This window comes from Lepisma saccharinum, chromosome 3, assembly GCF_977018435.1.
Source record: "Lepisma saccharinum chromosome 3, izLepSacc3.1, whole genome shotgun sequence".
Taxonomy (NCBI): Eukaryota; Metazoa; Arthropoda; class Insecta; order Zygentoma; family Lepismatidae; genus Lepisma; species Lepisma saccharinum.
Genome location: NC_139231.1, coordinates 28,507,563 through 28,521,649, shown reverse-complemented (window position 1 = coordinate 28,521,649; position 14,087 = coordinate 28,507,563). Strand labels below are relative to the sequence as shown.

General features: G+C 38.3%; 2 protein-coding genes across 2 annotated transcripts in view; both read left to right on the top strand.

The window, feature by feature from the left end:
* The window catches only part of LOC145985502 (von Willebrand factor A domain-containing protein 5A-like), a 28,284-nt gene extending 19,148 nt beyond the window's left edge, over positions 1-9,136 (top strand). Inside the window, exons 2-4 of the mRNA XM_083119570.1 lie at positions 181-588; positions 8,356-8,541; positions 8,933-9,136. Coding sequence (XP_082975696.1) covers positions 223-588; positions 8,356-8,541; positions 8,933-9,136 — 756 coding nt within the window. The 5' untranslated portion in view covers positions 181-222. The remainder of the gene's footprint in view (positions 1-180; positions 589-8,355; positions 8,542-8,932) is intronic.
* A 2,501-nt stretch (positions 9,137-11,637) lies between these two features.
* The window catches only part of LOC145984949 (uncharacterized), a 60,075-nt gene continuing 57,625 nt past the window's right edge, over positions 11,638-14,087 (top strand). Inside the window, exons 1-2 of the mRNA XM_083118379.1 lie at positions 11,638-11,744; positions 13,711-13,827. Of these exons, the coding sequence (XP_082974505.1) occupies positions 11,673-11,744; positions 13,711-13,827 (189 nt within the window). The 5' untranslated portion in view covers positions 11,638-11,672. The remainder of the gene's footprint in view (positions 11,745-13,710; positions 13,828-14,087) is intronic.

Below are 14,087 nucleotides of genomic sequence, written 5' to 3'. Positions count from 1 at the left end.
TTGGCAGTTTTGTAATGTATTTTTATTAGTTTTTTTTTTATAGTGGATACTGTTGAGGAGAAATATTAACATTATGCAAATACTAATGTCGTGTTCCTTTTTTTTTATCTAAAATTTGTTTTGTCATGAGAAACTGTTTTTTTTTTTTTCAAAACTGAATTATATTTTTATTTGTTTCAGGCATATAATAACTAGTCCATACATATAGTTAGAACAAAAGCAATGCCTCCTTATTCAGAAGATGCCTTTTGTATGTGTGGCTTGTTTCAAGAATTAAGTCTAAATGAAAAAGCTCCTATTCCACTACCATTAAAAGAAGTGAATGTAAGTTCCAAAGTGGTAGATTTTGTAGCACAGGTTCAAATTGAACAGAAATATAAGAACGAAAGCCCTCATCATATCCAGGCTATTTATGTATTTCCACTCCATCATGAAGCTGTAGTGCATAAATTTGAAGCAGATATTGATGGAAGACAGCTTGTAGGAGTAGTGAAGGAGAAAGAAGAAGCCCGTGCTGAATATGATGCAGCACTGAAGTCGGGTCGATCTGCTGTTATGCTAGAGCAGCTAAGAACAGAAATTTTTAAGGTGAGTTGCTACATTTAGCTGTGACCATTGTGTTATTGTGAGGTAAATCTCGTTACTATGATTTGCTGTGGTTGTGAACACTGTGAGTCAACCAGTAATAAAAGTTGGTTCTTTGATATTCTGTCGGAGGGTCTCCCCGATGGCACAGTGGTAGCATTGTTGCCTTGTAATAAGGGGTCCCGGAAGGGGTAGAAAAGTACAGGGTGCCCGGTCACCAAGGGACCTGAAAATTTTCACCTGGCACCTGAATTTTCAAATTCAATGCAAAAAAATATATATTTTAATATTTCAAGTTTGCTTATGAAAATTTCCATTAGGAGAGAGTACATTTTTAAATGTTTGTGTGTTTTCTGTGTAACGTGTGTCATTAAATCAGAATAATAAATATGCCATTATAATTTTTTCGTTGTTGCTAGCTGAATTTTAAAATCTGCAGACGATTAGTCATGCTGTTACCAGTTGAGCCATCTTTAGAAATGTCACTCTCGCACAAGGATTAATTAATTTTCATCAAATCTTGTATTAATTAATAAATGTTTCAAGATCATACAAAATGTGTAACTTTATCTTAATTGGATTCATGGCTTTCATATACCATATTTGCCAAGAGAAAAATAGAGCCGGCTCCTGAGAAGTGCCTGGATTAGTTTGTTTTTTCTACCCCAGAGTCCCGGGTCTGATGTGATTGATTTGCTTTATTTTACTTTGCTTTTTGTGCCACTTTTGGCTAATTTGCGAAAATGGGGATGAGTGATGATATGATGAAATTGATGAATGGACACTCACAAACATCCATGCCCAGGCCAGGATTCGAACCCGGGACCCCTTGCATCATAGCGCAATGTTCTAACCACTCTGCCACTGGAGCAATCCCGGGTCGGATGTTGCAGAGGAACATAGTGGTTTGAATCCCACTTTTAAACTGTAGGTCCAGTCCCCTGTGTATGAAGTGTACTTAAAAAAATGCATTATTTCATGGAGCTTTCAGATTGAAGTGACAAGTGACACTCGTCCCGTAGAAACAAACCTTAAGATATAAATGCAACTTTTTTCGCAAGAAGCTTCACATGACACCTAGGTGTGTGAAGGTTTTTTTTTTACAGAAGGCTTGTGTGACTTGTTGTTGGTGCTCTGCAAGCAATCAAATTGATTTATTGCGTTTATTTTACTTTGTTTTTCTGCCACTTTTAGCTTATAACAAGGTCCTGGGACTTTATGCTCTATGAAACTGTAAAATATGTAGATAATTATGTCATAAAAAAGTAAAAATATGTCAGAAAAAATGCAGAAATATTCCCAGTAAAGCTAAAACTATGCACAACAATACTTTTGAATTTCTCATTATATGGGAAATGAGTATCTTCCAAGAAAATCGACTAGGGTGAGAGTGGGGTACTAAATGAAGTCAGATTCCCTTTAACGGAAGAATGTAGTGAGAAAATACTGAAAATATTGGGAGATTCACTGCAATTATCCTAAGTTTCATTTACTGTTATTTGAAGTTTACACCTTTGTGGAAAGTAAAGCATAATTGGCAGCTCGCTACCAATCAATACATAAACACATCCTTTTTATGCAGATATAAACTATGTAGAATCTGAAAAACAACCTACAAAATTGTTGTCAGAACATGTTACACTCAATGTTATTTTTGTTCCACAATGCACATGTCATCTTGTGGCAGTAATCAATACACAAACAACATTTTAGGGAAACTTTAAGTACATAGAATTTGAAAAACAGCTTACAAATTTTTTGTCAGAACAGTTATGCTAAGTTGTTTTCCGTTACACAATGCACTTATAATCTTGCCACAGAAATTCCTTTTCATGGCATTCTATTCACTCACAATGTTACACACTGATACATGCCTGGCTCAAAGGACAGCTGATCTTGAAACTCCCGTACTCAATTGCCGATAGAGTAGGGAATATATTGAATGTAATTTTTTAATTTTTGACTTGTGAGATGCGGAAAAAAAGGTAAATAAATGAGAACAATTGAAACTTGTTTACTTCCTGTCCGGTGATTACAGATAATGTTTTTCCTCAATAGTGTTCGCATGGCTATCAATTGTCGGCAGGATAATAAAAGGGGGGTGTTATTGTTCTGTACTAGTTGGTAAGTGAAGATGGCCTCAATTTCATGTAACACATACTGTAACTGCAATGTTGTAGGTCAACGAAGTTCTGGTGCCTGGGCCCACAGTCGATGTAGCTCTTGGCTAGGTTTTGTGTTGTGTCATTCATATGTGTTTGTGATATTCCCTTTAATCCATTTTGTGGCCATTCATCCCTATCATTGTGATTAGCCAAAAGTGGCAGAATAGCAATATAAATTAAATCAATCAGTCAACTACTAACTGTCTAGCATTCCTAAACCCAAAGGTTTATTGTCATAACAACTTAAGATCGGTTGACTCTTGACCATTCTTATCATTTTCCTTCAGGTCCTTTTCATCTTCGTCTTGGTCTTCCTGCAGGTCTTTGATCCTGTAGACTTTTCTATCCCCTCCCCACTGAAGTTTTCTTGATTTAATTATTCTAATAACATCAGGGGATGCTCTGTACACCTGCAACTACCTGCTACATGGATTCCACCATTATTGCAGAACTGACCTCCCCTTTCTGTATCCCCTCATCATAGAATGTTGCTGCATGTTGTGCCATTCACATGTGTATAAGTGATGTGGTTTCCTGCTGATGCCATTGTGAGAGAAGCAGCTTGTGTTGATGCATTATTCTAATGTGTGGTCAAGACGTTGTCATGAGATTTGGCAGGGAATAATATAATCACCTCCCTCGTACAGCCCAGACTTAGAGCCAAGTGATTTTCACGTGTTCCTGCATCTTAAACAGTTCCTTGGTCCCAGGCATTTCCTCGAACAGAGCCGTGTTGGAGTGGTTAGCACAACATGCTACAACGCCAGGTTCATGTCCCAGCCTGGACATGGATGTTCTTGTAAGTGTCCATCATCAGTTTCATCAAATCATCATTCAACCTCATCTTTGCAATTAGTCAAAAGAAAAGCGAAGTAAAATAAACAAAATCAATGAATCAATCAAACAGAACAATCTCACAGGTGTCATAATTACATGCAACGATATTGTCAAAATGAGTGATCAGATACCACTTTATTCAAGCTAACTTCTGATGTCATTTGAATGATAATATTTTGACATTAGACTTTTTATAGCAACCCCAACAATTTGTAACACAAAAATGAAAGCCTTTAATAATAATTTTATTCAATAAACAATAACCTGAGCTACTTGTTGTAACATGTTTTTGCTTTCCTGTGTCTATGACTGAAATGAACATCATTAGAAAAGTAGAATTGTGATGCTTGTGATTAAAAATAACTTCCTTATATCTATATGGAGATCAATATTCGTAAAAAAAAGTCTATATATGAGCGGTTTTTCAGCTTCAGATATCTACTACACACACACAAAGGCTCTATTTATTACCTCAGCATGCCAAGCAGAATGCGATTCACAAGCCTCTCTTGATACAAAGCTGTGTTATCCAAATTGCATACAATGGCAATACTAGATTTTTGTGATTCAATAATCAATTTATACATAAAATAGGGGCCTCTTTTTTTTAAAAAAAAATTGAAAATCTAAAAATCATTTTTTCAAAAATGAAAAGAGAAAGTACAATTTTTTTTTGAAAAACTAAGTGATTTTTTTTTAATTTATTTTTTGAAAAACGAGAAAGCGAAAAACGATTTTTTTTGATAAACAAAAAAACGAAAAATGATGATGTTTTACTTACGTGAAATTTAGAAGATTTCGTACTTCCGCGTTGCACAATTTAATAGTTCAATCCTATTAATTTCGAAGATCCACTGTCTTCATTCACAAAAGGGTACGGCGTTTGAAGCGGAGATGGTATCGCGTCACTACATTGTTTGTTCCCGGGCGGCGGTGGTTGCGATTTTTCCCGTTCGGCAGCACTGGCGCGCGCATCTTGGTTTGCGTCGTCTGCTTCCTGTTGTCCGGTGGCGTTGTCAGTTGGGGGTTGGGGGGCTGGGCCGTGTTGCCCGGTAATGTGCCGTTCCTGTTCCCCACATGGCTGGAGGGGGGTCGAGTATGTGCATAGCATCTTTTCTTTTTCAGGTCGGGGATCTTTCTGAGGACAGGGTGCCAAGTTGGGTGCGCTTGTCCATTGTCTAGGTTTAGTGCTGGTTTCTGCTGGATGATGGCATGGGTTTCTTTGATGGTGTTTTCTATGACAGAGCCGGTTGGGTGAAGTATGGATACGGAGGAGATGGTGTGGTTAGTGGAGTGGAGGTGTTGGGAGAGGCCTGATTTAGGTGTGTCGTTTTTGGCATCTTTTACATGCTCGTTAATCCGTTCTTGGACGGTGCGGATGGTTCTGCCAATGTAGGTGTTGTGGCATTGGCATGTGGTCTTGTAGACACCGGGGGATGCAAGTTTGGGTAGGTAGTATCTCTTGAAGTTGGGTAGTGATACTACCTACCCAAACTTGCATCCCCCGGTGTCTACAAGACCACATGCCAATGCCACAACACCTACATTGGCAGAACCATCCGCACCGTCCAAGAACGGATTAACGAGCATGTAAAAGATGCCAAAAACGACACACCTAAATCAGGCCTCTCCCAACACCTCCACTCCACTAACCACACCATCTCCTCCGTATCCATACTTCACCCAACCGGCTCTGTCATAGAAAACACCATCAAAGAAACCCATGCCATCATCCAGCAGAAACCAGCACTAAACCTAGACAATGGACAAGCGCACCCAACTTGGCACCCTGTCCTCAGAAAGATCCCCGACCTGAAAAAGAAAAGATGCTATGCACATACTCGACCCCCCTCCAGCCATGTGGGGAACAGGAACGGCACATTACCGGGCAACACGGCCCAGCCCCCCAACCCCCAACTGACAACGCCACCGGACAACAGGAAGCAGACGACGCAAACCAAGATGCGCGCGCCAGTGCTGCCGAACGGGAAAAATCGCAACCACCGCCGCCCGGGAACAAACAATGTAGTGACGCGATACCATCTCCGCTTCAAACGCCGTACCCTTTTGTGAATGAAGACAGTGGATCTTCGAAATTAATAGGATTGAACTATTAAATTGTGCAACGCGGAAGTACGAAATCTTCTAAATTTCACGTAAGTAATTTTAAACCGCGTTTACCGCAACCACCATGATGATGTTTTTTTTTTCGAAAAGGCCATCCCTAGTTTAAATCTCTATGTTCAAGATAACAATTACTGATCCCCGTAGTGGAGTGGTTATGAAATCATGCTACGATGCCAGGAGTCCCGGGTTTGAATCCCGGCCTTGGTATGGATGTCTTTGAGTGCTTATTCATCAATTTCATCATATCATCACTCATCTCCATCTTCACAAATAAGCTAAAAGTGACGCAAGACGCGAAGTAAAATAAAGCAAATCAATGGAGACACAATTATGACCTTGTAACGTTTTGTTGTATTTTTCTTTTACTTGACATGTTTGTAAAGAATGATTTCAAATGTACACAGGGCTTAAGTTTTTAAGAGTTTCCACTAATATTTAGCTCTGATGGATTAAAATACTTATAATTTCGAACCAAGAAGAAGACATATTTGCAATATCAACAATAAAATAATTTCCTTTCATTTATGTCGGGCCTCCCCGATGGCGCAGTGGTAGCGTCATTATCTTGTAACCAACGGTCCCGGGTTCGATACCAGGTGGAGGCACATAGTGGTTCGGATCCCACTTTAGGCTGTAGGTCCAGTCTCGATTAGCCGTACTGTGTATAAAGTGGACATAAAAGACTCAATCAATCAATCATCAAAGTCACACACACATATCATAAATACGAAAGTGAATTAAATTACAAATAGGTTATTAGGTCCACCATAAATATATTATAACTTTTAAAAGGCACATTACAGATTTATGAAAGAAATATTGTATAAAAAAACTAAGCTGTTCCAAATAATTGATATGATTCAGATCAAATTACATATTCCTTAATTGTAATACATTTTTGACATTGCTTGTAAAGCATGGTATGCTTGTAAGGCATGGTATCTTAAAGGATCCTTAAATGTGCATACCCAATTAAAAATCAAACAAATTTCTTTGTGACTACAGTTATTTATATCAAGTAGGGATGGGACTGATTAATCGGTACTCTATCGGTATCGGCCGATATAGGCATATCGATGTATCGGTTTATCGGTAAAATTACCGATTATTTTACCGATCCGATATATCGATTATTTTCTGATAATTTAGTGCAAAATTCTGCCATTTTGTTGTAATTTTTATGGATAATATACATGCCCTACTTTCTAAATAAGTAAATGTCTAAATATGCAATTTCTCTTGCACTGCAGTCACCTTGAAACACACATTTATTAAAGAGGTCAGTGAACCTTTCAGGTTCTTCAAGGACTATTTCTAATTTTATATCGGATCGGTAGAATATCGGTATCGGTAAATTTTATATCGGTAATTTATCGGTATCGGCCAAATTTTCATATCGGCCCATCCCTAATATCTAGTAAAGAAAAGTATGTGCTTCTAGATTGCAGTTCACATCCAGGTACGAGAGTAAAATTTAATTCGAAACTGCCATTATGAGCACTGCTGGATATAAACAATGGTATCTACAGTCAGTAGATACCATGTTTTACATGAAATAGAATGTACGTGGCTATGCACAGTTTTAGTTGCATTTTTGATTGGCAACCTCTTCATTCTCCTCATTCTTAGTAAGTGGTACATATTCCGGGTCATTGTAGGAATCATATACACTTTCTAACTCATTCTTTGCTGTTGCCTCAATACTCTCAAACTTTCTGAGACACGTTGCAATTCAGTAACAGCTGTTTCGCCGCCATCTTTGCTACTTACCATACTTTACATGAAACAACTGGTAGATACCATAACTTTCAACATGTCTAGTTCTCTCATCTGTTGACGAAATGAAACACTTTGAGTACGATTTGACTCCATTTACGTTGGACTACACGATGCACTTTGTAACTTCAAAATGACCAAAATGTCACTTGCCATGTTTTACACCCGAGCCCTTCATTTCCAAAGAAAGTAAAAAAAGAAATTGTTTTTACATACATACCAGCAATTATGTTTGATCCCTTGATTGTTCCGGTTCTGTGGTACAATTTTGGTTTATATTTTGTTTTGTGTTTTGCATTTAATGCATGTGTTATTGTAATTACAAAATGTGATTTGTAAACATGATGTATACAATACAGAACTGTGTATGCAAGCATAGTAAATGAATAGTAAAATAGTAATGTGTAATGAGGATATATATATATATATTCCAATAGGCACTGCTAGCTATGACCAGTGAGATTAGTTAATTAATTAACTGAACATTAACATTTTGTATGTGTGTGTGCTCACACAAATACATCCATAAGTTTATTTTGATATCGTGATGTTCTGGTTTTCCGGTATAATTTCATTTGGTGATACTACAGTGAGGTTAGTTAATGAATTACTGACACGTTAACATCAATGTGTACTTAACTAGCCAACATTCACAACTACTTTTGGCATACAGCGTACAGTGCGGTGCAACATATTACAGGTTAGTAAGATATAAGATACAAAATACAAGGTAAGAAATACATACTCGTATGTTCACATAATAGGAAAAAAATATTGAAGGAAAATACGTAGATAGGTAACATGAAGTTACATGTATAAAGGATCTAGGTTATACTACATGCATATTATTTTATTATTATTTAAGGCTCGTGTAGGCAACATACCTCCAGGAAAAGAAGCCGTAATAACATTAGCATACTACTCTGAGCTACCACCTGAGGAATCAGCAGTTCGTTTCTACATTCCAACAACTATAGCTCCAAGGTATCGTCCTGCAGCCGATGTTAGTAACAACTCGCAGGATATTGCAAATATATCATATGTTGGGTTAGTATTTGTGTTGATCTTGTGTGGCATGTTCATCTATTAAAATTCTTTAGAGTACGTTAGGCAATTTGTGAATAATTTTTAGCATTATTGCATATTCCATTGGTTGAAGAAATTTTATAAATAACATGGTATAAGGTATGCCCAAATGAAAAGGAGACCTTTGCTGTAGCGGCGTTGTATCTAATCGAAGAAGGTAAATATGTTTGCCGATAGATGGCACGGTGTTTGTCCCAGTTTGCAGGTGTAGCGAACAGCTTTGCCTGCTATTTCCTCAGTTGGCGAGAGTTGTTTTGCGTTGACGGGTACATTATAGATTCCTCCAGATCAGCGCAGAAAGCTGTAATCCAATTTCTTCACACAGAAGGCGATAATGCTTCACAAATTTATCGCAGGATGAAGGACCTCTACTCATCGACTGGCTGCAACGGGGTGAAACAGTGAACTCTGAACGGTACTGCAACACGTTGTTGATGTTTAAACAGCCCACCAAAAACAAGCGCAGAGGTAAGCTCTCGGAGGGGATAGTGCTGCTCCAGGACAACGCTAGGCCACATGTGGCCAAGAAGACCCTCGACCTGCTGAGAACATTTCAATGAGAAGTCTTCACACATCCTCGTTGCAGCCCTGATATTTCCCCATGTGACTCCTATATCTTCTGCCCCTTAAAACAATTACTGAAAGGTCAACGGTTCACCTGTGACAAGGAAGTGCACAACACTGTTAAAAACTGGATCCGTAAGCAACCCAGGCATTTCTACACTCAAGCCATCCACTCCCTACGTGCTGGGATCAGTGCATCAATATCAATGGCAATTATGTGTAGGTATCATGTTACACATTAACTGTAATTCACATATGTAATGCAAATATTCTGTAATATAATATTCTTTAGATACGAGGGTGAATCAAATATGAAAGAGCCTTGTGCGGAAAAACAAAATTTATTGAAGGAAACAGAGACATTGCCACATCCTATTTTTCTACATAGTCTCCACCCTTAGTGATACATTTTTCCCAACGTTGTGGTAGGTTCTTGATGCCGTTCTCGTAGAATGAAGCTGGGCGGGTAGCCAACCAGTTGCGCACAAAGGTTTCCACCTGATCATTGGTCGCAAATCGCTCACCCCCAAGTGCTTCTTTGAAGGGTCCGAACAGGTAAAAATCACATGGTGAAAGGTCTGGGCTGTACGGTGGATGCAGAAGCGGTTCGCAGTGCATTTCCACCAGTTTCTGCCACGTAGCACCTGCTGTATGGGGTCTGGCGTTGTCATGGAGGAACAAGACCTGGCGGATGGGACAGCCTCGTCGTTTGCGTCGATACTGCACCTTAACTTGATCCAGGAGGCCACAGTAGTAGGGTGCGTTGATGGTCCGACGTTCGTGTAAGAAATCCACCAGTAGGATCCCCCTTCAGTCCCAAAACACCGTGGCCAACACCTTCCCCACAGACAACCGAACTTTGGCCTTCACGGGGTTTCCTTCGCCTTTCCTCCTCCACTCCATGCTGGCATGCTTGGATGCTGGGGTGTAATGATGCACCCATGTCTCGTCACAGGTAATGATGTGATGCAAAAATGCTTCCCCTTCCACGTCAAAACAAGTGTGAAGCTGGCGAGCAATGCGAACTTGGTCATCTTTTTGAGCAACATTCAGCAGCTTGGGAACCCACCGAGCTGTGATTTTGCGGAAGCCCAAGTGCTTTGTGATGATTGATTGGACACTTCCATAGCTCACACCAAGTTCTGCCACAATTTGCTTCACAGTGACTTGGCGATCCTGTTCAACAAGCTCACGAACACGAGCCATGTTGTCATTCGTCACACTGGTGCGAGGACGACAGGGGTGCACTTCATTTGCAACACGTTCACGGCCTTGCTGGAATTCCTTACACCACACCTTCACTCTTGCCCACGAGAGGGTACCATTCCCAAACTGGGCCTGCAGTCTCCGGTAAATTTCGGCCGGTTTGACGTTTTCCTGGGTGAGGAACTTGATGATTATGCGTTGCGCAACAGACACTGGCACACACTGCTCACTCATCGTGAGAGCTACTAAACGAAGCAAGCAACACGCTGGCTGTTCTGGTTCTTGACTCACGACAGCCCAACCAACTGGCCGCACATGCCCAATCACACCCTGCTACCCATTCCGACGCTTAGCCAATCAAGGCTCGTTCATATTTGATTCACCCTCGTATAACCATAGTCTCCTTTTCATTTGGGCATACCTTATGTTTAATTAAATATTTTATAGGTATAGTTGTGTGTATAATAATAAAAGTGGGATTATTCCTCAGTTAAGGGGGTATAATATTAAGACGATGCTGCTAACTTCTAAGTTTTCCAAATATATTTACATATATTCTACTTACTCTTTTTCTTTGATGCCATTCGCAAGAGGCTTATAATTGGAACAGTTTTGGGCTTTGGTACAGGGTTCCACTGACCTAGATAATCCTAGAAGTCTTGAAAAATCATGGGAATCAACCTAAGACTATTAAAGTTATGGAAAGGGCAAGAAATGTTGTGAGGATATTAGAAATATCGATAGTCAGGGAATATTAAATAATTATTTTACACATGCTATGAAAACAGATTTTTTTATTTTTTTACATATTCCAGAGTGGTTCAGTCACTACAAAATTTTCACCCAATTACAGGCTATTTATAGATATATCAGTGTGGTAAGATTAACAGTAATTTTCCCAATATACCAATATGCCTATATAAGCTGATACCAATGTAGAACCAATTTATCTGTCCCATCCCTAAAAAATTAATCATCGTAAAGTATGTTAAAGAAGTTAAAATGCTAAGGAATGGTCTGGTATTTTATTTGAAACAACATAGAAAAGGTTGGAATTTGTTTTACCTATTTTGTAGGGCAATATTGTGGAATTTTTCATGATTCTTCTATTTATTTTTATACCAGCAAACTTTGAATTTATATACTGCTCTATTTACTAATAAATATTTGTGGCATAAAATTAACATAGTTCCACTAATTTGTTAACTGTGTCATGGAATAAGTTCATAATTTGTAATTTAGGTGGTGTTTAGAGCTACATATTTTTAAAAAAATTTCCTTTAAAGTTTTTCAACAGCTCCTTTGAAGATTGATGTAACGTTTGAAATGAAGTCAAGAATAACAAAGATTTTGTCTCCAACTCATGAGATTGTGACTTCAGTAGAAAAGGATGAAAATGTAAGTAGTTCATGTGGTCTGATTCTCTTGTAGTTCATGGTTGTTACAAGCATTTAAACATATTTTTTGATGTAATGTTTTGTGGGAACATGCACTCCCTTATATATAGTTACAGTAACAGTAACAGTTATGTCATCAAAATACATGTTTAAATTCTTGTAACAGGCATAAACTACAATGTAAGCAACATGTACGTACGAGTAGAGGATTCATATGGAATGTTTCAAAAGTCAGGTAAACCATGAAAGTTTCAAGTAACTCATTTTGTTGCATTTTAAAACCTTGTTTTCTGTACAGATATTTTAAAGTACATTTCAATTCCAATTTATCCAGCACAAGAATTTCAATGAAGTAAGTAATTGCACAAGTCAGAATGGTTTTATTAAGATTTTGTATGATATTATACTTAATGTAGGTTGCATAAGTATTGCCTTAAAAATTGTCAATCTTCACATTCATTCACTTTGATGCAGTGTGAGGTTCGAGAGTGGAAACAAAATTCCAACAATACAAATGACAACCTCTCTGCACTTGCATCAGTACAATTCCATTCCTTAAAAATAGACAGGATATATGAGAAAAGTGAAGAATACTGATTGACAGTCTGCCTGGTAGTATTTATGCTCCCCACTGTCCTTAGGCACTTCTTACCTGCATTTACTGAGAAAACCCTATGTTTTTAGTGACAAGTTAGATTACATGTTCCTAAAATCATGGCAGACTTGAGAAATAAGGAGATAGTTATTTGTTTTCTCCTCTTGCTTCCCCTTTCCTTGTGCCCAAAGCATCTGTGTTGCCATGTCACTGACTGAATACTGTTTTGTCGTAACTCCACTTTTCGTCGGGAGATGATGACGTTTTGTGTTCCGTGTATTTTAATGCATCACGTTTCGAAGCTGTAAGCGTGAATTATCAAGAATAAAAAATGTTTATGCAAATCTTGTAGTGTATTCCAAATACACATAAGTCAAACTTTAATCCGTTGTCAAAACTTCAACAACGCTAAGTGTTATGTTTCTCCTTTTGCGTTTATGGTTTTCCCCTTCATGCTGATACAAACACTTGGCACTGACTGAAGACAACGATGATGTGTTGAATAATGCCATACATTTTGACAATGCATAAGGAGAATTACATGGTAAACAGCTGATTGCATCATCTACGCTCCCTCAGCTCGCTTACAGTTAAACATTCAATGACAGCACCTTAGAGGAACTGTAATCACAAAATTTAGTTTTTCAGACAATACTGGTACATAAAGGTAATGTTCCCCATACATATAGCACCATGCCATGAAGGCACATTTAGGGGATGGGGGGGGGGTTGTACATATTCTTTATCTCGGTCATTTTGGAGTTGATGTGATCAGCACCATACTCGGGCTGCCTTTATCCCCCAGGGCTGCCCGACTGTATCCATTGATTTGAGGCCAGGTGAGACCCAGAGTAATTTTTATGCAGGGACAAGGCTGGAAAAATTCCGACCTTACATGCTCCACACCGGGAATCAAACTCTGGTCTCCTATGTAGCAGTCAGACACACTATCGACTGGACCACCCCAGCTCTTTACTGGTGCATAATAAATGGAAACTGAATTTCACATAATTTCCTGGATAATTAAAGTTTGAAAGAGATGCACAGCAGTTTTGTGGACTCTGTAAAAGCTAGGAAAGTATTGGCTCATATCAGTAAATAAATTCTAATCAATACTTTCTGATACTGATGCAATTGATATCAACCAATACTGATACATGGCTCATTCCTAAATTTTTTTCAATGCACTAATGTACTCATATCAACCATCCTTAATTTTTAGCATTATTTTATTTGCTAACTTTTCAACAATTTAGTGAAGAAAAATAGTTATTTGTACAATTACTTAATGTAAATTTGTTTTATTTTCCTTTTCTTATCAGTAAAAATTTGCTGTGTATTATCATAATGTTACGTTTTTTTCTTTTTCTAGACTCGCAAAATGTATGGAGGCAAAGCATCACTTGCAGGAGAAACTACTCATATGAACAAAGATTTTGTAGTTCTTATCCACACAGAGGATCCCCATTCACCCCGTGTGTGCCTTGAGGTAAGTCTTAGGGAGTTTCCAGACCGAAATGACAAGCGACATATGTCACTTTGAAATAAACCTTCAGAAATAATGTCACTTTGAAATAAACCTTCAGAAATAAATGCATCCCTTTGTACCAGAGTGGAATGACAAGCTCCATATGTCACTTGGATTGGGCCTTTTTATGAACAGTGTGCATTGTATGATTTTTGTTTGTTGGTCGCATATGTACGTGTATAGTGAATGCTTTTCTATAGACTGGAGGGGAAGTACCTATT